Source organism: Aedes aegypti, chromosome 3, assembly GCF_002204515.2.
Source record: "Aedes aegypti strain LVP_AGWG chromosome 3, AaegL5.0 Primary Assembly, whole genome shotgun sequence".
Lineage (NCBI taxonomy): Eukaryota > Metazoa > Arthropoda > Insecta > Diptera > Culicidae > Aedes > Aedes aegypti.
The window spans coordinates 37,963,685-37,988,196 of record NC_035109.1 but is presented as its reverse complement, the minus strand read 5'-3'; the positions used below and the strand labels follow the sequence as shown (position 1 = coordinate 37,988,196).

At 40.0% G+C, this 24,512-nt stretch overlaps 1 protein-coding gene across 1 annotated transcript in view; it reads right to left on the bottom strand.

The window, feature by feature from the left end:
- Positions 1-7,402: 7,402 nt before the first annotated feature.
- The window catches only part of LOC5574404 (14-3-3 protein epsilon), a 64,962-nt gene continuing 47,852 nt past the window's right edge, over positions 7,403-24,512 (bottom strand). The window contains exon 6 of the mRNA XM_001655061.2: positions 7,403-10,739. Within this exon, the coding sequence (XP_001655111.1) occupies positions 10,678-10,739 (62 nt within the window). The 3' untranslated portion in view covers positions 7,403-10,677. The remainder of the gene's footprint in view (positions 10,740-24,512) is intronic.

The following is a 24,512-nucleotide window of genomic DNA, read 5'->3' as shown; positions in this document are numbered from 1 at the left end:
AGGCGTATGTAAGCAGCAAGTGGGTATGTATGCTAATCAAATTGCGAATTATTTTGATACGAACATGCTGTTAGCCGTTTTCATTGTTCAGCAAGTGCTTTGGTCACACTGTTCAATCCTTGATGGGCTTGTTATCACGGGGGAAGTATTCAGTTAATTTAATTGTAATTGATAGTTACATTCAGTTACATGAATACACAGCGGAGCCATATGAAACGCAAATAGTGACACATAGTATTCGATACCAAGAGGTGTTTATAGGTTCAATAAGCTACACAGCGTAAAAAAAATTACATTTTTGCGTGTCTCAAGGATCAAATTATATGTATGTGATTTGGGGTCGCTGAGTCTGACGCCGTTCTCAGAAATGTTCCAAAATGTATGAAAAGAAATGCACGTCGCAATTTAAAGCCACAGATCTCTAAGTTGTATAAAACACTGGTATCATTGATGTTTACATGAAATTTAAAGTATTTATCACATTTTTTGTGATCTAATTCACCAAAAATGATCGACCCATCTTGCTCGCTGCGCACCACGTCGTCTTGTGCCGGTCGAATTGTTTTCAAGAACCATTTTCGCCGGGTTGTTATCCGACACTGGTGACATGCCCGGCAACCTCCCAGTTTTTGCGAGGTGGACAATGGTTCATTCGCCTTCTCCACGTTCCGTCTTCTTCCGTAGATGGTCCATGTTTCGTGCCCATAGAGGAGTACCGGCCTAATCAGCGTCTTGTAGATTGTAGAACTTCGTCTTGTAGATGTAGAACTTTGCTCGATCGGTGCGTTTTGCGGAGTCCAAAGTAGGCACGATTTCCAGCAACGATGCGTCTCAAGATTTCTCTGCTCTGCCCATAACTGCATATTTGTAACATTCGACAAAAGTAGGCACTGAGTAAATTGAATACCAAGTGTGCATTTCATTGCAGTATGTGAGAAAACTGAAATTTGAAAAAATTACCAGGAACTCAAAAGTGCTTATTTGAGGCTGATATTTTATACAACTTATCTCATATACTAGGTGAATAGTCAAAAAATAATTCTGACAGAAATTTTATTGCTATTACATTACGAGGCACATTTATAATCTCAATGTGACTGTTATGCGATTATAATTACCAATGTGACAAAACAGCTTGGTATTTTTTTCGAATTTTCTAGAACAATATCACAGATTTCATTAAGTTGATCGAAAGTATTTATCATTTGATGACTCTCCATGGTATTAACTCCAATTTGTCAAAAATGTCGAATGTGACTGTTATGCAGTTATGGGAAGTGCTGGTGTCGTTGTCGGCGGTCACCAGTGAGCCCAAGTATACGAATTCTTCAACAACTTCGATTTCATCACCGTCTATATGAACTCGAGGTGGGGGGCATGCCGTGTCTTCTCTTGAGCCCCTCGCTATAATGTAATTTGTCTTCAACATATTGATGTTCAGTCCGATTCGCCTAGCTTCAGCCCTTAGGTGCCGTCTACAAATTACATAATGCTGTAGGGGGACTACCCCCCAGTAGACTCTAGCGTTACGGCTCATACAAAAAAATGAAAATTTTCATACAAAAAGCGTTACGGACGGGTGGGAGGAGTCGAAAATTTCCGTCTTTGCGTTACGTAATAAATGGACGCTGCCTTAGTCGGATATACGTATCCGCCATCGTCTCGAAGTTCCATGCAACAATTTCAATGTCGTCGGCGAAACCAAGTGGCTGAACGGACTTTCTGAAGATCGTGCAACTCGTGTCTATCTCCGCTTTTCTTATTACACCCTCTTACGCAATGCTGGACAGTAAACATGAATGGCCGAATGGCGTAACCTTCTCACGGTGTGCTGGAACACACATATTATCGAACTTGCATGAACCTCCGATCTTTTTTCACTAAAAGTTAGCCTTGATAGTCAACAGAAGCTTGCAGAATATTAAAAAATCTTTAATCGGCAAAAAATTGGAAAAAGACGATTTTTGTATTTTTACCCTTCTCTCATATATGAGTTCATAGGAGAATATTAGAGATACACTAATATGATGACTTTTAACGGCTTAATGATCAATTTGACATATCTTTAACATGAATGAATTCTTAGATGTTTTAAATTAAGCATCATTTCCTACATACACTCACACAATATGACCGGCCCATGGTGGTATGCCGTATTTTATATAATGGAAATTTCACTTTTCACTTCAGAAAAGCTCATACGAACGCTTTGTATTCTTCTTTCTGAATCAAATAAGTAATATTTTACGTATACGGTAAAGTTTTCGAATCAGAATAGGAATTCCCAGAAATGGATACACATGGCAGTATAGGCTATATTCATGTGCTTATACGCGCAAAAGTCTTGAGAGAGGGTTCACTATAACATGATTAACAGTAAACGGCTTATATAGCCTTAATGTGGTCTCAAGCTCATCGTGATACAAGTTTTGTGCTGTCACTAATCTACTCAAATGCAATGCGCACATTATATTTGGGGTTTGAAGTGCCTGATTTCGAGTAAAAGGGCTGGATTACTTCGGATCGACATTATGTCATCACTCCAATTATTTGTCATAGGATGAATAATAAATGTGGCGACGATGACAAATCGATCCAACGTAGTTCAGCACTTTTATTCAAGACTTTGCACTTATGGAGGGGGCATATTTTGCGAAATAGACACAACAATTTCAATATCCAACATGGACACATACATTTTAGTATCGTAAAACGAGGTATCTTTGAAAATGCGGCTAACTTTGATAGTGCGGGATCCGCAACGTACTAAACAAAATAACAAAAATTATGTTATTCAGTTAAGCAAAACGAATACGAAACTAAGGGGTATCAGTGTGACACTTCACCTCTGAGCTGTTTTTGTGCCAATCGAGAGTATTTGATGCTTTATATTCGAATATTTAAAAATGATGAGATTTTGGTACTTTCAAAACGCTCACAAACAATCTGTTTTACTATCTCTATTTCATGAAACTATAATGAGTTCGGTACGTATGCTTGATGGCCTAGCTATAGTAGAACATGAATCCGGTATCAAACCTCATAGGGAAAACAGTTTTACAATTTGGAATCATTTTCGTAATCAAAGTCACAAATTCCCATATGACATTAAAAGCCTAGAGGTATGCAACGCCTCATGTACTTTACGGGATTCATTCGATTTATACTCATTCATGTTCCAAAAACGATTGATTTATGGTGAATTCAATGTCGAAACATGATTATCGATAGATATCTATTCAGAGATATAATTTTATACCCATTATTATCAATTTATGATGGTGTTTATCATGTTTGGTTTGACTGAAAACCGTTTTAAAGATGTTTCTTGTTCAATAAATTCTGTACTTTAATTGATAAAATCTAATCCAGTTTCTCTTTTAACACTTTAACACTGGTGGAAAAACCTCGCTCTTCGTTCCCAACAGCAGCGTGGTGGTTCTGACGGTGGCAAACCGCGCGACGACTGGAAGGTTAACATTCTCCAATCCAATTCAAACTGTGATGATGTCAAACAATTTTTGTTTTGGATTTTCATGTGCTTATCTACTCATTATCAATGTTACCCCATTACCAAAAACTGACTTTCGATTATATGAAAAACTATAGATTCATTAAGATCGAACCGTTATGCAATCTTTCATGTGCAATCGATAACTAACAAACCAGTGCTTGTTTTACAAATAAAAAATAAAATATTTGGATTTTCTCTAAAAAAAACTATCAAAGTTACCCCGTTTGATGGTATGTATTTAGTTTTAAGTATATGAATGTAACTAGGGATACGTTAATGTGAAGATGAATCGAAGCCAAACTTCAAATTTTCAAGAGCACGAATCTGGAGAACGAAACATCCGTTTAAGCTGAAAACTTAATCGATTGGTCACTAGCTGGTGGTGACCAATCGATTAGGTTTTCACCTCAAACGGATGTTTGGTTCTCCAGATCGGTGCTCTTGAAAATTTGAACTTTGGCTTCGATTCATCTTCACCTTAATGATGTGAGGTTTTAGCAAACGCACCCAACCAGCGGCTGCAAGATTTCCATTTAAATCTGCATGACAACTTTACAAGTATTATATAATATTGTTCTTGTATGAGTTCTTGTATGAGAAATATGACTATCATAGTTTTTTTTATTTTCACATCTTACATTTTCTGTATAAACCCTGTATATGTAACGATATTTTACAATATTTGTATGCGTTCTTGTTTTGGATGTAGACATACCGTATACAGGTTTACGTAGAATCTTCCTCCATCTTTCAATCAAAACAAATGTGAATAACAAGACCAGCTAGATGTGAACACACCATACAAAATTTAAACAGTACATTGCCCTATATAATTGTATGGCGGTTTATTTTAATGGTTGCATGTAATTATACAATTGTCTGTTATCTTAAAAAAGCTTCATGTTCAATAACGAACTCCAATGATTTCAATTATTCTGTAGAATAGGAAACATTGATTGAAATTTGATAAGCTGTAGTATGTTTACCTTAATAAATTTATGTAAAAATGCGATGTCGTTAATAAACGGCATACCACCATGGGCTGGTCACCTTGTGTGAATGTAGGTAGAAATTATGCTAAATTTGAAACGTCTTGTAATCGATTCGTGATCAAGGTATATCAAATAAGTCTTTGAGCTATTGCAATGCATCAAAATTAGTGTAACTCTAATATTCTCCTATGAACTCATATATGGGAGAAGGGTAAAAATACAAAAATCGACTTTTTTCAATTTTTTGCCGATGAAAGATTTTTTAATATTCCGCAAGCTTTTCTTGACTATAAAGGCTAACTTTTAGTGAAAAAACATCGGAGGTTCATGCAAGTTCGATAATATGTGTGTTCCAGCACACCGTGCCTTCTGCGAGATTCGAAGGTACTTGAGCGCGTTTCCCTGATACTTGGATAACGCACATCACTCGCTCCATTGTCGTCTTGATCAATATTATCATTTTGTTCGGGAAACCTTAGTCGTGCATAATCTGCCATAACTGATTTCGATCGATTGTATAATAGGCTGATTCAAAATCGGTGAACAAAAGATGTTTGGGTACATTATATTCTGGACATTTCTGTCAGATATTGCCCATCGAATTCTCTTACAGTTGGTGATAGACGGCGGCATACAATTTGGGAATACCTTGTAGGCGGCGCTTCAAAATGTGTCCTCCGCACGTACTCCCAAAGTTATTTCCGTACCCTCCGTACCACCTTCGCTACTGGCCTCGTCGTAGTGCTGCCGCCACCTTTCGACCATCTCACGTTCGTTCGTGAGAAAATTTCCGACACAGTCTCTGCACATATCGGCTTGTGGCACAAAGGCTTTGCGCGAACGGTTAAGCTTCTCGTAAAACTTCGGTGTGTCTTTAGCGCGGAACAGCTCTCCCATCCATTGATGGCGATCTTTCTTCGGAAGATCGAGTTTTGTCTGTTTCGTGTTTATACCGTGCCTCGTTCGCTCTCGTGCGGTGTCGCAGTATTCTTCTCATTCTTGAACTGCTCGCATTCGCCGTCGTAGCAGTCGTTTCTCTGATTCGGTGCCGCTGTTGCGGTGCTACCTATGGCGGATCTTATGTGCCTCCAGCCATCTTCAAGAGTGGCAGTGCCAAGCTGCTCTTCCGTTGGTAGGGCCACTTCCAACTGCTGCTGGTATTCTTGGGCTACTTCTGAGTCCCGTAGCCGCCCGCTCGATGTTAAGCCGCGGCGTTCGGCTTCGACGCGAGTTGGTCATCGTTGAAAGTTTTGAGGGCATAGGGGCAATGGGGCAATATGAACATACGGGGCAATATGAGCCACCCCGGTTTTGACCTCAAAAACAGTGTTTTAATGTGTAGTGTCATTATGATCTACTAAAGGATGCCTCAAATAGCCACCACAATAAAACCGTAAGAATATTCGTTTGAACACTCAAGATATTTACAAAAATGTACAAATTTGTCCTTCGTCCTTATAATTTTGGCAGTTTTCATTTAAGCCAGGACCATTATATTTATAATTCTGGTAAATTTTATCAATCCATTGAAGCTTCTGATCATAATGAACAGTTCGCGAGCGAAATTAGATTTGTTCACAAACAAATTATTGAAAAAGGTCAGTGTGTCTCAGTCACCATCCGATACTGACGGAGGATGGATGTGTTCCCCAATACACGGTCCCTCGTGCGGCGTCTTCTGGTGGCTGGACGGAGTTTTTTGTGTGGGGGGTTGGGAATCGAACCCACGACCTTCTGCTTACGAAGCGAAAGTGTAACCTCGAGGCTACGGGACCCGCAAAGCTGATATCGATCGTGATATCGTGATATCGGAGAAGAATTTTTCATCGATTAAAACGTGGTCGTTTTGGTTTGATTATCGGGAGATCTCCAGTTGGCCTTATGGATATCTTTGCGGGGGAATAAGGTGCTTCGGACTACCATACCACGAGAGGCTTCAAATATGACGCATCTTGGACCGTTGTCGTTGGATACGGCTTGCAGCCTGTTCCGCCCGATCACCGGTATGTACATATCCTCTCGTCTTACGCATAGGTCCATGTCACCAACAATGATTTTCACGGCGCGCGGTGAGTATACATCATATATCTGCTTCAGATCCTTTCGTGTGGACAGTGTACGTTATCAATGCTGTAGTTGAAGAAACGGCCTTTTATCCTCATCTTGCACATGCTTACGTTGACCCTACCCAACACTATGGAGCCTTCCTAGCTTATTCGTGGTGCCACAACTTTGGTAGAAGGTAGCCACTCGATGCCCACTTTCCCACGGCTTCTGTCCAGTCTAACATAGTTCCTGCAGCGCTACGATATCGAAGATACGGGGATGTAGTTCGTCATGGATTAACCTGTCGCAACCTGCGAAATTAAGTGACTTGCAGTTCCATGTTCCAAGTTTCCAATAGTAGGCCTTATTTCGTCGCGTGGGTCCTTTGCCAATTCTACCGAGTCGTATTTTGTCCTATGTTATTCGCAATAAGAATTATATCCGTTCTTTCAAAAGCAGCCCTTATGATGAAGATTTAGCGGATTGGACACAACACCATTAGGATTGGGATCTATCTTGGAAGCAATCTCTATCAAAATTTAATACCGATTGTTCATAGGGAAACAAAGTTACAGCATATCAAGGTTTAGCATTTTGCATGAAAATCGGCTTTCATTACTATCATTCTAAAAATACTGTACATATTTTTTTTACATACTTGAATTTTGTTAATTCAACATTTGAAGGATTTTTTTCGGATAAAACTAACAACACCAGCGGTATTTTTTTCTTAGAGCTTTATTTTTCGATATTTTCCTTTTTCTGTTGTTTGCTTGCATGTATGTTGCTGTTTCTGTTTGATGATGTTTTTTTTGTTTGTTTCTGTTGCTTTCGCGTTAATGTATATTAATTAATTCACTATTGTGGTTTCATCATGCTCAATGTTCTCTTGTTTTTACTTGCTTTTCGTCTTGTATATAGTTGTTTTGCTGCTTTTGCCTGCCGTCCATTGTTTTCAATTAACTTATTACGCCCATTTATTATTTCATTTTTTGACGGTGAATGAGAATGTTGTTTCTTTCCCATAATGTGTGAGTAATCTCTTGTTTTTTTTTTTCTATTCTTTTTTATTAGCTGACGTCGATTGCAATGTTCTCAATCGAACTACATTTCAATAATGTTTTTTTGTGTGTTGTTGATGTTGTGTGAATTGTTTTCATTTTCTTCCGAATATAGCATTGTTTCCATGTACATTGAATTTTTAAATTTCCTTTTGTTTCTACATCTCTCATCAAATAGTAAAACTTAAAACGAAAAAATAAAACCATTTTGTTTTCGCGCGCGCAAAATACTTTCGTTTGTTGATGTTTGCTTTCGGTGTGTGTGAGTCTTCCTTTTTTTGTGTCTGTGTGGGTGTGTTAGTTTATTTTCCATGAGACATTTGATTTTTCTGCTGTTCGTGGTGAATTGCGAGCGACTCTTTTTCTTTTCTTATCCGGTGAAACGATCAAGAAATAAGAGAAAAAAAAACTGTTCCGAACACTGAAGAGGAAACAAAAGTGTGTGCTTTGTTTTCGATTGTTTTTAAATGCTCTGAAACCGATCGAATTGCGACGATGGCACAATCAACAAAATTCCGGATCAATAGAAAACAAACGAGAAGAATGTTGGAAAATGTCGAGATTCTACTAAACGTAAGTTTCTTTTTTGGAAGTGCTTATTCGCTTCTGATTCTTGTAACGTTTTTTTTTCGTGTGGATGTTTAAGTAATTCACTTACTAGCGTATTTTTTGTTCTGTACTTGTAGGATTCGGTTGCTTTGCGTTAAGTTTAAGTAGTTTTGCATGGGTCTCTTTATTCAATTAATTTATCTTTAAATTTATACCTCTACTCATAATAATCAATAGGTTTTTTTCTTGTTCTCTTTAATAATTATTATTTTGTTATTTTTACCGCCTTAAATTTAATTCGGAAATTGATACGTCGGATGTTCGCTCTAGCGTTTGGTTTTCTTGTCAATGAAAATGGAAATGGGAACGGACAACCAAAATGCGGGGAACAGTTTTGCTAACCCTGGGAAACGAACTGTTAGTGTGAATATGTGTGTGAGAGAGGATGAAGATGGTTTTGGGAACATCAAGTATAGTTTAGGCTATGAGAAAAACACACGTAAATACAGGTTTAGTAGCAATTAAAAAGCTGCATCCAATAGCTACTACTAGAAACGTTTTTTGTTCATTACAAATTTTCCAGCTGAATAAAACATAGCTTGCACATGTTGTTTAGAGACGTAATCGTTCGCTTACTACTGTTGTTTCGTCATCAGTAGGTGTGTGGTTCGTCATGAATGTCATTCATCTAGTTTCAATTCGTTACAACGAGAGTCAGATGGTTAGTAATGATTCTTATTCTGCTGATGTGAGAGTGTGATAATAAATGCAATGATTTTGTTTATATTCGGCAATTTACTAGACTATTCAATGACGATTTCGTATTTTCCTCGAAAATTCGCTTTTGTTGGATTTTAGAAAACTAGTTCGCACTTTTCCCTTAGCTTAGATGTTCTCGAAGGACTTTTCCCCAATCGAAGCGCAACAGACCCAACCTAACGTGCTCCGTTTTCCAATTGTTCAAAGTTCTTATGTAGGTTTGTGCTCCTTTTTACCGCGTTTCCTAACGAAGCCTGTAGAGGCGGTTCTGCAACACTCGGGATAAGGGTCAATATCCATCACACTCATTTCCCTGCTTTATGTATCGTTTGGTTTGCCGTCTTTCGGCTACGGAAAGTTTAACGAAACGGCGGGAAACACAATGGAAACCGATTAACGAAACATTGCGAGATGATTAGTTACAAATCTCGAGTCGAGTGCGGTGATGCATTCATTCCGAAATGGAGTATGTTTTACACACCTATAAATATCGCTAATGCTAAGGATTGGTTTTCTCACCATGCGAGGGGGCGAAGGATATCGAACAACGGATGAAAACACAAATATGATCGACATGTGTTCCGACTTTCGGAAAGACCGAGCGCGATTCCGAACTGCGGGATTTCACATCAACACAAACAATCGAGAAAAGGCGATAATCAACCCAACCGAATCGGGCCCTCTCTCTAGCGTGAACAGAATACTCTTGGGATTTGAAATCCGAATACTGATAATACTTACACAAAACTCTCACAAAACGCTGCCAGGACTCTGGTGGGTAACACGCCAAGATTTTCCTTTCCCGAAAAAAGTTCTCTCACAATAGGAATGTTTTCAAAATGAGCTACTCTCCTTCCACGCACACAAGGGGATAGTAGTTCGAAGGGAACCCCGGCTTTCGTCCAGTCGGAACATCGCAGGACGAATTCAAGTTAAATACGGAAAATGACACTAGCGGATAGTAGCTTCCTACTATACTTGCTTCTCCTACTGTTCTTTGCCGCTTTTTTGTGTTACCTTCTTTGAATTTAGATTCCATTTTTATTATTTTTTGCGGATTACTCCTTTTTATTTTTTATTAATATATATTGACAAAAACAATACACATTTAATGGATGATGATTTTCTGTTTCTCTTTATACACCACTCAGCTGATTTTTGTAGCTTTTTTACTAGTAGTAGTTGTAGTAATCAATATGCTCTAATACGCTGCTTTTGTTTCTTTTGATGTAGTAGTAGTAAGTATTTGTGTCTGCGGTGTTTTGTGTAGTGGTTTGGGAGTGCACAAATGCGTACCTTGTAGTTTTTGTGTGTGTTCCAATTGCTATGTCTTGTTGACCTCTATCCTTCCAACTCCCAGATCCAGATATTGCCAAAGAGGAAGATGAGTGACACGACGTGACGCGAGAAGTCCGGTTTCCTCGATTCCGAATTGTTATTTTTTTCCTGTTTCCATTGAGATACTTTCTCACTTTTACAAGTAAGAATTCGACATTTTGTTTCTGCTTTTGTTTCACTCTCTCTTGCTCTTTGCGTTCTTGTTGCTCTCATCGGTTCTGTTTGGGGGTGTTGTGTGTGACTTGCGGTTTTTTGTCTGTTCTTTTTGTTTTGTTTGGAGTGTTGTTTATGTGTATGCTGTAGTATTTTTCTTCCTTTTCTTTGTTGTTTTCTTATGTATAGCTTATTTAATAATGCTTAATCTTATTTTCTTTAATTAATAAAATAAATTCACACATAAAACGAGTCGTGTAACAAATTACGACACGTCCTGATCTTCGACGTCCTGAACCACTTGTTCTCGCTGTTCGCCGCCGTCACCTGCAAATGGAATAAAACATATGCAATTATTAGAATATTGTATGAAAAGGAAGATACTGCGACGTAATACTCAATGGTCGTATACGGTACATAACATCTTATCTATCAAAAGAAGGATATATCATTGTAAAACCTCGAACATTAACCCCCCCCCAGCGTTTCCACAGTTAGTAACTGAGCGCTTTCTTTGCCAAAGTTTCCATTTTTGCATTTGAATATCGTGTGGCAGGTACGAATACTTTAAGAAATTTCCCTTACCGAAAGATCTTGAATCGCACCGAGATTTTTTTTTTAGCCGTGGCGTTTCTGAAGTCTCTCTTTTTGAAATACTGGGAAAATCCCGAGACTTCTTTTGAGAAATCCCTGAACGAAACCTTGGAGGTATGAACCAGAAGACCTTTTAGAAGAACACCTGGAACGATTACTGAACCAATTGGTAGAAAAATGCTAAAAGATTCCCTGAAATAATCTATGTAGAAAATTCTGGACCATGTATTGTTAGAGAGAATATTTGGAGAAGTCCCTGAGGAAATGGCTTGATGATTTTGGTTGGGAGATATTCTGAGCAATCACTGTAGAAACTACTGGTGGTAAACGCGTTGAACTTCTGAAGGTTTTTCAAGAGGAACACGGACCGCTTCTGCTTCATAAGCATAGGTCATGGGTTCAATCCCAGACCCGTCTTTGTAGTTATAACTTTCACCTTCTTCTATCTTCCACTGTTTATCTATAACGTTTAAAACTATTTGTTCATTGCATTCGTTAGAACCAGAGACAAACGAGAAATCATTTCCATACGCTTTTATTATTCCATACATGATGTTGGCGTAGGACAATGATCGGCAACCCTGCCGTCAGGATGTAAATACGCCCGTCTATACTTTATAGACTAGATATACTTCAGTTGCTTGTCATATCATTCTACCTGTCATTTTCTAAAGAAAGCACTGATCGAACAACATTGTTATAAAGTTTTTCCTGAATTTATTACTATATTTTTATAAATAGTTGCAGCCTAAAATCACTAAAGGTATACGATACAATAATACGATTGTGCAATTATTCTAATTTGGCTTAGTAATTCTAATATAGATCCCGACCTACGTGGCGGAACAGCGGATTGAATTTATTGGCCAATTAGCTTGCAAGGCCCACTGAAATAGTAAGTAAGATTGTAGGAGTAAAAATTGATATTAATGGATTTATAATTGTAGTTTTGAAGCGGATTATACGACTATCAAAATCAGTGAGACGACCTTTTATTTGTTGGCCAACAAAATCTTCAAAATATTTCACGATGCCAGTGACGAGAAGTCCAATACGGAATTCTAACCTCAACCACGATGAGGATTGTGAATGCATCGCCTGCGATAAACCTACTACAGGGGATAACATGGTCCAATGTGATGCCTGCAACGATTGGTGGCACTGTAGATGTGCTGGTGTCACCGATTCCATCAATGATAAACCGTGGAGCTGCTCCAAGTGCGTTGGAATACCATCGAAAGCCTCGTCAATTAGTTCTATTTCAACGCGCGCTTCCCGGTTGGCTGATTCTATGAATCGCCTGAAAGAACAACAAGAATTGGAGAAGCAGCGTATGGAATTGAAACTGCAGAAACAATTTCTTGATGAACAGCAGAAGCTATTGGATGCCACCATCGCCGAAGAAACAAGAAGCCAAAAGAGTAAAGTAAGTCGTCGTACGGCAATGTCACAGGTAAAAGATTGGTTGTACTCAGAAGAAGGCGCAGTGGGAGGAAGTATTGAGCCACCAGCAGCCTGTCGGGTTCAACGCAATTCAAATACGCTCGATGGAGAAAACCAAGAGCTGAATGGTGCAGCAAATTCGTTGAAGAACTTACAAAAGAAGTTAGACGACTGTCAACAACAACCAAATCCATCAAATGAACAACTCTTGGAGTTACAGGACCAGTTAGATCAGTGTAAGCAGTTACTCGCCAAACTTCAAGTTACAACTAGTACTCCAGTAAAAACAACGGGAGCGTTGCCTAAGGTTCGTACGAACGCTCCGGGGATGCAGAGTAGCAGCGGTTTGGAACATTACCCGAGAGATCCTTGCATTCAGAGACCCCCACCTGGTTTTGCCTGGGCCGAAAGAAGAATCAATACTGGTGAACGAAACGTCGACAAGCAGCAGCGTATAGAACGCGCGCCCCTACAGCCAAAAATCGAAAATCAGCAAATCCAGCCTCCTCCGTTAAATATACAGTGCAATCCACCAATGATGAACTCTGGACCAACTCCGCAGCAACTCGCAGCCAGACAATCCTTAGCGCGAGATCTTCCGGCCTTTACAGGGAATCCATCGGAATGGCCAATTTTTATATCGAATTATAATTACACGACGACTGCTTGCGGATTCACAGATGGGAAAAACATGGTTCGCCTTCAACGCTGCCTTAAAGGACCCGCGCTGGACACTGTTCGTAGTCGCTTAGTACTGCCTCAAGCGGTACCGCAGGTGATAGAAACCCTTAGAATACGGTTTGGGCGACCGGAAATGCTAATTAATTCGCTGTTGAAGGATGTACGATCGCTTCCAGCTCCAAGGGGACTCGAAGGATTGCTCGACTATGGCTTGGCAGTCCAAGCGCTGTGCGACCATGTTGTGGCGGCTGGAGAACAAGCTCATCTCTCTAATTCCACTCTTTTACAAGAGCTAGTGGGAAAACTGCCGGCAGATCAAAAACTTATGTGGGCTGGTTACAGGCGTGGGGCAGCACCAGTGGACTTGAGTACATTCTCAAACTACATGGCTGACGTTGTACGAGATGCATCGAGCGTCGTTCAGTATGATCATGATGTTGGAAAAACTATTATCACTGGTAAATCGAGGACTAGAGGATATGTGAATTCGCACATGGTGAACGATGAGGAGCTATTGGACGAGCCAAATGAACCGAAAGCATACGAGTGTTTATTCTGTAGCATGGAAGGCCACCGTGTACGAGAGTGTAATGGATTCAAAAATCTCAGCGTAAATGAGCGTTGGCGAAGAGTGCGATCTCTAGGACTTTGCCAGAACTGCCTTTTTAGGCATGGGAAAAGGTCGTGTCGAAGCGCAATCCGATGTGATGTAGATGGCTGTTCATACCGACACCATCCCCTTCTCCATTCATCTAAACAAGCTGTAGTTACTACGCCGGTAGAACACGCAGTAAATAATGTTCATCGCTCATCTAGCTCGGGATTCTTGTTCAGAATCATCCCGGTCACGATCCATGGAAAGAATTGCTCCATTGACGTCTTCGCCTTTTTAGACGAAGGATCTCAGTTAACGCTAATTGAGGATGACCTTGCAGAACAGTTGGACCTGATTGGTGATCCCCATCCTCTCTGTCTTCACTGGACAGGGAACACTTCACGAAGAGAGAAGAATTCGAGAATGGTCTCATTTGAAATCTCTGGAAAGAACCATGGTGCACTTTTCAAGGTGGCGGAAGCACGAACTGTAGATTATCTAAACCTGCCCAGTCAAAGTTTCCACCTGGAGGAGGCGAGGAAACGTTTTAGACATTTGCAAACAGTTCCAATGCAGAGTTACGAAAACGCCGTCCCAAATTGATGATTGGGATAGACAATTTGCGCTTGGCAGTTCCACTGAAGGTTAAGGAAGGAGATGGAACCGGTCCTGTAGCGGTTAAAACCAGACTCGGCTGGTGTGTGTATGGTGGGCAGCCTAATGGTCCTGTTGAAACGTACAGTTACCATGTGTGTGAATGTAACAAAAACTGTGAGCTACACGAAACGATGAAACAGTTCTTTGAGATTGAAGCAGTAGGCGAAGGAACGAAGACCAACGTTCTATCTGAAGAAGACCAACGCGCCCAATACCTTCTAGAAAGTACGACCAAACGCATCGGACACCGATTTGAAACCGGATTACTGTGGAGGGAAGAAAACATCAAGCTTCCACAAAGCTATTCGATGGCACTACGCAGATTAAAATGCCTAGAACGGCGCATGGAGCGCGATCCCGTTCTAAAAGAAAATCTTCATCGGCAAATTAAGGAATACAGTGAGAAGGGATACGCACATCCAGCTTCAGAGGAAGAACTCTCCAAAGCGAATCCGGATAAAATATGGTACCTTCCTGTGGGAGCTGTGATCAACATTAAGAAACCTGGCAAAATACGCATAATATGGGACGCGGCCGCCAAAGTTGACGGTGTATCTCTCAACACTGCTTTGCTGAAGGGTCCAGATCAGCTTGCTTCGCTTCCTGGTGTTCTTTTCCGATTTCGTATGTACCATGTGGCTGGCTATTAGCGCAGATATTCAAGAAATGTTTCACCAGGTACATATTCGTGAAAGTGATAAACATTCGCAACGATTCTTGTGGCGCTCAGACCCTTCCGAAAAGCCAACGATCCACTTGATGGATGTTGCCACTTTTGGCTCTACGTGCTCCCCAGCGTCCGCCCAATACGTGAAGAACCTTAACGCGAGGGAGCATTCCGGCCAATTTCCTCGAGCAGCGCAGAGTATAATCAAATGTCATTACGTGGACGACTATTTAGAAAGTTTCGACAGTGAAGAAGAAGCCTATCAAATAGCAAACCAAACTCGTCTTGTTCACCGGAATGGCGGGTTCACTCTTCGTGGATGGCGTTCGAATAGTGAGCGAGTGCTAGCTCGCCTTGGAGAAGTTAAAGCCGTTTCCTGTAAGAACCTTAGCCTCGTTGGTAATGAGCAATCCGAACGTGTCCTTGGCATGCTGTGGACCCCTCGAACAGATGAGTTAAGCTACTCTACTCACATGAGTGAGGATGTGCGAAAATTGATCGCCACCAATATGCGCCCTTCGAAACGACAAATACTGCGATGCGTGATGACTTTATTCGACCCACTGGGAATGTTGGCGCCTTTCCTAATACACGGGAAAGTACTTATACAGCACTTATGGCGAGCAGGTGCAGATTGGGATGAGCAAGTAGACGACAACGCATTTGAACTCTGGAAAAAATGGACCAGAATGATCGAATTTATTTCAACCATTCGTCTTCCACGTTGTTACTTTCCAGAGGCCACTTCGGAAACCTATAACTACGCCGAAATGCATGTTTTCGTTGATGCCAGCGAGACTGCGTATTCCTGTGTTGTGTACCTCCGCACGTTAACTCGAGAAGGCAATCCACAATGCGCTCTTGTCGCTGGCAAAGCTAAGGTGGCACCAGTAAAGCCAATGTCGGTACCAAGATTAGAACTACAGGGATGTGTACTTGGAACACGCTTGATGAAGTTTGCCTTAGAGAACCACAACACTCCTGTTATCAGAAGGTGCTTGTGGACAGACTCTACTACGGCGTTATCATGAATTCGTGCAGATTCTCGCTGGGAGAGGCTACACCGTGTAATGGCTTACGTGATCCGCTTCGTTAACAACGCTCGAACAGGAAACCCGAGACGCACGGGACCACTACTTCAAGAAGAGCTGCTAACCGCTAGAGAAGCTATCCACAAGCAAGTGCAACGGGAAACCTATCCTGATGAGGTGCTGATATTATCGAGAAATGCGGTTTTACCTTCAAACCAACGAAAAGGGATCGATTCGGGGAGCGTTTTGTACCAATACGTACCGACGATGGATGACAGGGGTGTAATTCGCCAAAATAGTCGAGCGAGGAAGGCGAAACATCTGCTCGCTGACTTTCGATATCCAGTACTCATGCCTAAAGAACACCCTGTGACATCACTACTCGTTGATTGGTATCACCGCACTTACAGGCATGCTTATCACGAGACAGTGCTTAACGAAATGCGACAACTGTACATGGTCCCGCGACTCCGAACATTAACATTGGTACGAAAAATTTCTCGCAATTGTCAGTTCTGCAAACTTCGGAGGGCCCTTCCACAAGTTCCGCCTATGGCTCCGTTACCTTCAGTACGTCTTGCCGACCATGTTCGCCCATTTACATATACCGGTATAGACTATTTTGGACCCCTTTTGGTAAAAGTAGGAAGATCAAATGTGAAAAGGTGGATCGTTCTCTTCACCTGTCTCACGGTTCGGGCAGTCCATCTAGAGGTCGCCTACACCTTATCTGCTGCTTCTTGCATTTCGTGTGTTCGGAGATTCGTCTCTCGACGGGGTTCTCCAATAGAATTTTTCACCGATAATGGAACCAATTTCCACGGAGCGGAACGGATTCTACGAGAACAAATTAGTCAAGATCTTGCATATACTTTCACCAATGCTTCAACAAAATGGACCTTTATTCCACCAGGCGCTCCGCATATGGGAGGTGCGTGGGAGCGTCTGGTAAGATCGGTGAAGACTGCAATGGAATCGGCCTACTCAGTTGGAAAGCTAGATGATGAAAGTCTATACACAATGGTTGTGGAGGCGGAGCACTTAGTCAATTCCAGGCCTCTTACGTACCTGCCGATTGACTCGGAAGAATCTGAAGCACTCTCGCCAAATCACTTTCTCCTAGGAAGCTCGAGTGGAGTCAGGCAACCCCCAGCACCAATTTTGTCGTATCCAAGAATCATTCGAAACACGTGGGATGAAATTCGGCGAAGACTCGACATTTTTTGGAAACGCTGGTTAACCGAATATTTGCCAGTGATCCGTAGACAGGCTAAATGGTTCAGTGAAGTCCGAGCCGTTACTGAAGGAGATTTGGTTTTAATTGCTGATGAGGAAAAACGGAACGGATGGACTCGTGGAAGAGTAATTAAAGTTGTGAAGGACAGTGAAGGGAGAATACGCCAGGCAATAGTACAAACATCAAACGGTCAACTACGTCGTCCTGTGTCGAAGCTAGCGCTAATGGATGTAGAAGGAGAGCATCGTGCAGTCTTGGCTGGTAGCAAGATGCACCCGGGGGAGGATGTTGGCGTAGGACAATGATCGGCAACCCTGCCGTCAGGATGTAAATACGCCCGTCTACACTTTATAGACTAGACTACTTCAGTTGCTTGTCATATCATTCTACCTGTCATTTTCTAAAGAAAGCATTGATCGAACAACATTGTTATAAAGTTTTTCCTGAATTTATTACTATATTTTTATAAATAGTTGCAGCCTAAAATCACTAAAGGTATACGATACAATAATACGATTGTGCAATTATTCTAATTTGGCTTAGTAATTCTAATATAGATCCCGACCTACGTGGCGGAACAGCGGATTGAATTTATTGGCCAATTAGCTTGCAAGGCCCACTGAAATAGTAAGTAAGATTGTAGGAGTAAAAATTGATATTAATGGATTTATAATTGTAGTTTTGAAGCGGAATATACGACTATCAAAATCAGTGAGACGACCTTTTATTTGTTGGCCAACACCATTCCTTACGCCTGATACATTAACAGTCTGCTAACCAAAAGCAAGTCTCCTCTGCCATAAAAATTACCTTATCCCTATTATAGGTATAATACCTTTTCGCATGAACTGGCGTAAATGTAGGGGTATTTCGGGTCTACTGTGGGCCAGTTTCGAATTCAATATCAATTCCTCCCCCTTCCCTCACTGACCAGCACTTATACATTGAAGGTGCCTGGAGTTACTGGAGTACCAACAACGGGCGGCCAATCAAGCTCAAGCTCAAGGCCATCTCAGGCCGCTGAGGGTGAAAAGCGAGGTTTTACCACATGTGCTGTAAAAAATGCAACAGCACTACACTACTTTAGTTTCAAGTTGAGAGCATTTTGGCGAACACTTGAAATAATTTCTGAAGGAATCACTGGGAAAATTGAGAAGCTTCTCCTTAGTAAATCTGCGAAGACAACAGAAGAATTTATCAAGAAGTTCAAAAGAAAATTCTAGGATTTTCTAGTGGGTTCGATCTTGATTTTTCAAGAATTCACGCAGCAATTTTTATTTCTCTTATGAAACGGCAAAAAACTACTTAACTGGGGACGGACCTGGTGTAGTGGTTAGAACACACGCCTGTCACGCCGAGGACCTGGGATTGAATCTCATCCCCAAAATAATTACTTATGATGTAAAAAGTTATAGTGACAAGGTACTTCCTTCGGAAGTGAGGTAAAACCGTTGGCCCATAGATGAACTAGCACAGAGCTGAAAATATCGTTAATAAAGATAAAACAAGAACTACTTGGGCACTTCCATGATTTATTTTTACAATAAAACTCATATTGTGGCCAAATCTGCCAAAGTTTGATTTAATCGCATGACTTGACTTTGAGAGCTCGTCTCTGGTTATTTTATTTTCCAACTATATGAAGACAATTCTGTAGCACAATCTCAAATGGAATCATACAAACTTGACAGGACGGCTACTACAAACTTAATAGAAATACTACACCGGGCACTATTGAATGTATAGTTGAAAACAAAAGACGGAACATCCCAAAAGGCAATGTCGTTTGGCATAATAATTAAACAATCAAGGGCCAGTTGGCATATCATGAAGAACGGCCAAAAAGAGCATAACTATGGTGCAAGGGAACAAAATATGTGCCAATTGCTTAACAATTAAAACCTCTCAATTTTACGTCAAAACAGTTTACAAGATATGTTTAACTCAATTATATTGCCGGAAAAGTTTTTGGCCGTTGAATACCAAACACAGGGCTGATGAACGACATATCAAATGACATCCAGGTTATGGCACATACCCACCAAGCTTCACCTTTCATCAGTTCACAAACGCATTTAGCATAAAGTTAATTACTGGCTGACAAGTACCTAGTTTAGTTAGTCTTTTCTCTGGGTCACCCCCCTACAAGTAGATCGCTTTTGTTGCCGACATTTCTTTACCCGACCCTCCCAAACCTGTCATCGCACGCGTTCGATCGTTATCTTATCTCGGAACTACTAATAACATGCTATCGCGCCGCTTAACAAGCTCGTTCACGCGCTCGAAACTATTACCTTAAACCAACAAAACGAAGCTTCATTACGAGCACTGGATCTACATTGCACAGCTACTGCGGACCAACCCCCTCCTCCCCTTTACGTTCTTTTCTCAAGCCACCACATTTAATCGACACGAGGGAAATTTTAAACATTTTTATTGACCGTGCCACGAAACGAACGGATGCCGACCGTCATCATTTTCAATCGAGATTTTGTATGTACCAGTTGGCCCGATGTGGGGGAATATTTGGATTACAATAATTACTCCATCCAGTGGATTATCCTTCGGACGGTTGGAGGCACGCGATGGGAGATTGCACCGAAAGCTTTGCATTATCAGTGCCAGTAAATCGATTCGCTTCTGATGCGCTGCTATTATCTGCTTTGCGTTGCGGAGTGAGTAAGGCAGAAACATACAGTATCGGACAACAATTTGCAAAATTTTCGATTTCTCATACAAAACGGTCAACTTAGAATTAAATTTCCACAGCTCTTCAGACATAACATAAATTTCAACATATATTTAAGAGTGATCATGCCAATCACGAGTATAAAGCAATAAGGATATGTCAATCTGTATTGTGTTGTCCAATACTGTAAATAAGGGGGGGTTTGCTGAGGAAGTATTGAAGGTAGAAGGTAATTGACATTGATCATGAAAACAGTTCGCATCGGTCGTGTGGGTGAAGAGAACTGTGTTATTTGGCAACATAGGAGAGCATGATAGCACAAGTAATTACGAAGGGGGTCCTATCCGTTTATTGAATTCGTTATCGCTTGGTATTTGTCCTATGGGTCAAAAGAGATGTGCCGCCCGAGCTAGTTTTCGGGAACTCAATTGACGTAAGCAATTTGTATCCCAATGGCAAATTCGTTTGACGTCAGCCTGCCTCTGTTGGCCACGTAAGGGTGTTACTATTCGACATACATTCATTGTTGGGTGACGAAAAAAAGTGGTTGTCGCTTATCTTAACATAACGAACACCGGTAGGTGGGTTTAGTGAGCGGTGACAGTCGATAACAAGTGGGCTGGAAAATATGTTACCATACTGCAGTGATCTTCAACACTATTGACTATGCGAGCCACAAAGTATGGGGAAAATATTTTGAAGAAAAATGCTCAATTCACTGAAAAAACACTATAATAAAAAAACAATAGTTTTGGAAAAAAAAACTAAAAAATGCTTCGTCTTTATTAGATTTAAGGCTTTGAGAGAAACTTCAAGGTTAGGTTAGACCTTGAAAATATCATGACTTGAAACAATCAAGCTTTGAAAAGATAAAATATATGGATTAAAAGGAATTTTAGAGATTTCCTATGTTGAAAACACGTATAGGTAAGTAACACCTTTGGCTAATGGAAAATCATTAGCCCTAGTACCGTGAGGACGCCATTCACCGCTCATTTAACAGCATTTCAACATGTTAAATTTTGTCAAAAATCAGTCGTTTGATATTTTTCATAACTTTTTGTGCTAGACGCAAGATAAACCATTTGTTTTTGTAGGAAAAAAGTTTAAAGGTGAAAAATGTATAATGGTACCGAATGACATGTGTGCCAATGATACAGGTTTAGGGCGCCATTCGCCGCTCATCCTAAGTATGAGGCCCTATACACAGCAATAGTTGGAATCAATTTACTTTCATCATTAGCTGGTTGTTATCTTTGTATTATAATACGAAAACATATATAACATTAGCAGCTAAGAAGCATTTTTTGATCTGCCATAGTAAAATCATTTTTGAACTCATATTTATTGCCTTAAAGAGCCTAAAATTATTTTTTAGAAAAAATGTAAGGTACCGCGGGGCAAGTGGGTAAATGGGGTAAGTGAAAACAATTGATATATTTTACTGAATATGTGAATTAACGTTTCAAACTCATGCGTAAACCTTTGAGGTCATTGAGAACATTACGATAGGTAAGAGATTTCTGAGATTTATTAGCCATTATTGCATAATAGAGTGAAAAATTGTTAACCTGTTAACTGCTACTCCGTAACAAGTTAGCGGCGTACAATCTTATTTTAATATTTTCAGTGGAAAAAAGTTGCGGAAAATAATTTTCTGTACCACTTCTTAGTTGTCCTCTGTGACAGTTTCAAACTGCAATAAAAAAAGTTTTAGAATTAATTCGACGTAGACCTAAAAATAACTAAATTTAAACACCGTCAATTTTCTTATCAGGTGGGGCAAGTGAAAAGTTTATCATTAGAGATTGAATTTGTGTTTTCTCTTTAAGTAACCATAAGTAAACATGGTTCGCAATTATCATAGAAAAACATAACGTGCTGATAATTCAAGAAACACTATTCTCGAGCGTTAAAAGCTATTAGAAATCATGGAAATTCTCTAAAAGATGTTGCCAAACATTACAATATCAATATGTCTACTTCGGGCAGCCAATAAAAAGGAAGACGTTGACTGAAAAGTTGCAATATTAGAGAACACACGGAAATCTCGTAGAATGTCTATGTAAACCTAGTTCAAAACATAAAAATGGGGTATAGGTCTATCCACATAAAAAAGACCCTAAAATTTATTTATACGTATTTAATACGTTATTGAAGGATTCCGTTGGATTTCTCCCGAAGAGTTATCCGACGTCATATCCGACTTTCTCAAAAACAAATAACGAGCGGTGGAAATTCTACAGAGCAGAAATGCAATTGCTGTCCTATAATGTAAGACCTAACATTGGAAATGTTGCAGTTATAATGTTGCCGAATCATTTCAACTAACATAACTGAACAGAAGAAAATTGAAGTGAAAAGAATAACATTTTCTTTGTTTACATGTTACTTATGTTATTGTTCATTGGGAAGCCTTAACAAGTGTTAAAGCTAATATAAATCGTGAATATAACTGTTTGTTTTTGAATTTATTGTTCAAAACGGTAAACTTTTCACTTGCCCCACTTTTGGGGCAAGTGAAAAGTAAGGACACATTTTTCAAAAACTTTTTCTGTATTTTTTCTTCAATTTTTCATAAAAATCAATTTCAGCATGCTGCTTATATATGGTGGGAGTCAAGCTAAAAAATATACACAACCTCATTTGTTTCAATTTCAAGTCCCTAGAATTGGAAGAATCTCAACTATGCGAATTCCATTACCCACTTGCCCCACGGTACCTTATATGATAAATCATATAAATTTCATTCTGATACTTCTTGGTATACCAATACATGCTAATAACTTTTATAGCGAAAATTTGTTCAGATTTTTCAAAGTAACTCAATGAGTGAATGGAGCATGAGCGGTGAATGGCGTCCTTACGGTATCTATATTGTCTGTGTATGGTGCAATCTAGGAGCTAAGAAACATTGATCCAGCATAGCAGCATAGCATGGACTGTCTGTACATGTCAATGGTTGCTACTTTCCGCTTTCTCTCGAAGTACACAATTTTGTAGCTCTCATATTATTGATCAATAACGGAGCCGACCATGTTCTTAAGGTTAATTGGGATGGCGAAGTAATGTTAGTGTGTAGTGATTGTTGCTTCTAGAAACCGAGAATACCTCTGCATCTCCATAATCACAAAGGGAAGGTTGTTGATTAGTTAGGGATGAAAAAGATCTGGGAATCACCTTTGTTCGGTGATGCGATCCATGAATAAGAAGGAAACATACGACTCTTACTTAAAACTAGTTTGGATTTTTTTTATCTCCGGATGAAAACATAATGGTAGATATTGGTAGAAGATTTTAAAAAATCGTCAACATTCATAATGTCGAAATATTCAAAGGTTATTTTAGTAATGAGAAAAATAGAAAGGTCTGTGTATCTTAAAACTATTTGAAACAGGAATAAGGGTTTATATGTCGACACTAGCAGTGACGAACCATCCATAGTTTGTTTGAAAATTACATAAACGTAATTTTGACAAATGTGTTATCATAAGCATGAAACGGGCTCACCAGTTGTCAAAAGGGACGAATGACCTTCGGGACCATCTCAAACAACAACAACCAGTTGGTAATCCATCCTGTACTGAACACGAATATCTGTTCATACTCGCACAACGCGAACCGAACACGATTGGTCTTGATTCCGTCGCTCCCTCCATAGAAGTATGCAACGAAATCGAAAGACCATACACTACTCTCTAGAAGCGAAGAAACATTGATTTGAAGATATATCCATGGAATCTACATAAGAACTTGGAACCATCTTTTCAAGTTGATATCTACAGGTTCTCCAATCAATCAATTTTCCAATTGCCGGATTTATCCCGATAACAAAATCGTCTTGCGGCTTGAATTTTTTTTTTCATTTAAGATCTTGCTTTGAATTCAATCCTACAAGAAGTTTGTTCATCCAATGTTCTAATTGTCAGCAGCAGTAATCCATACGAAATAATTTAAGGGGTCTCATAAGGACTTTGTCATAAATTAAGGACTAGTTAAATTAGTAATCCAGACATGGCTTCATCAAGAACCCATATTGTCCAGTAACTCCAGAAAGGCGCCCAACAGAATTGTAATTTAATATGTCCAGGATATCAGTAGAATCTCCCAAGAAATTAGCTGAATATTGTTTGGGCTTTAACTCTACGAATCTACTAAGAATGTCAAGGACAGTGCTGGGAATGGTAATAGTTGTAGGCTTGAATTTTCGCGAAAATCACGTGGCTCTCCCAGTACAGTAGTTCAAAAACGTGAATCTCATCAAGTAGCCTATGTTTGGTGAACGAATTTTCTAAATCATGAGTGTCATTGAAGGCTCAAAATGCGGGAAATGCACCGGGAAATAGAACATTTTTCTACAGTAGTTTTGGGTTGCCCTTAGTAACGGGTGTTTTGCAATTTTCAAGGCATTTTGCCTACAGCAGCGATGGGCGTGAGTTTCACTGGCTTCGCTGACTGTGATTGGCTTTGCTTGGCTATTGTAGAGTGAATTTCAGATTTTTTCCC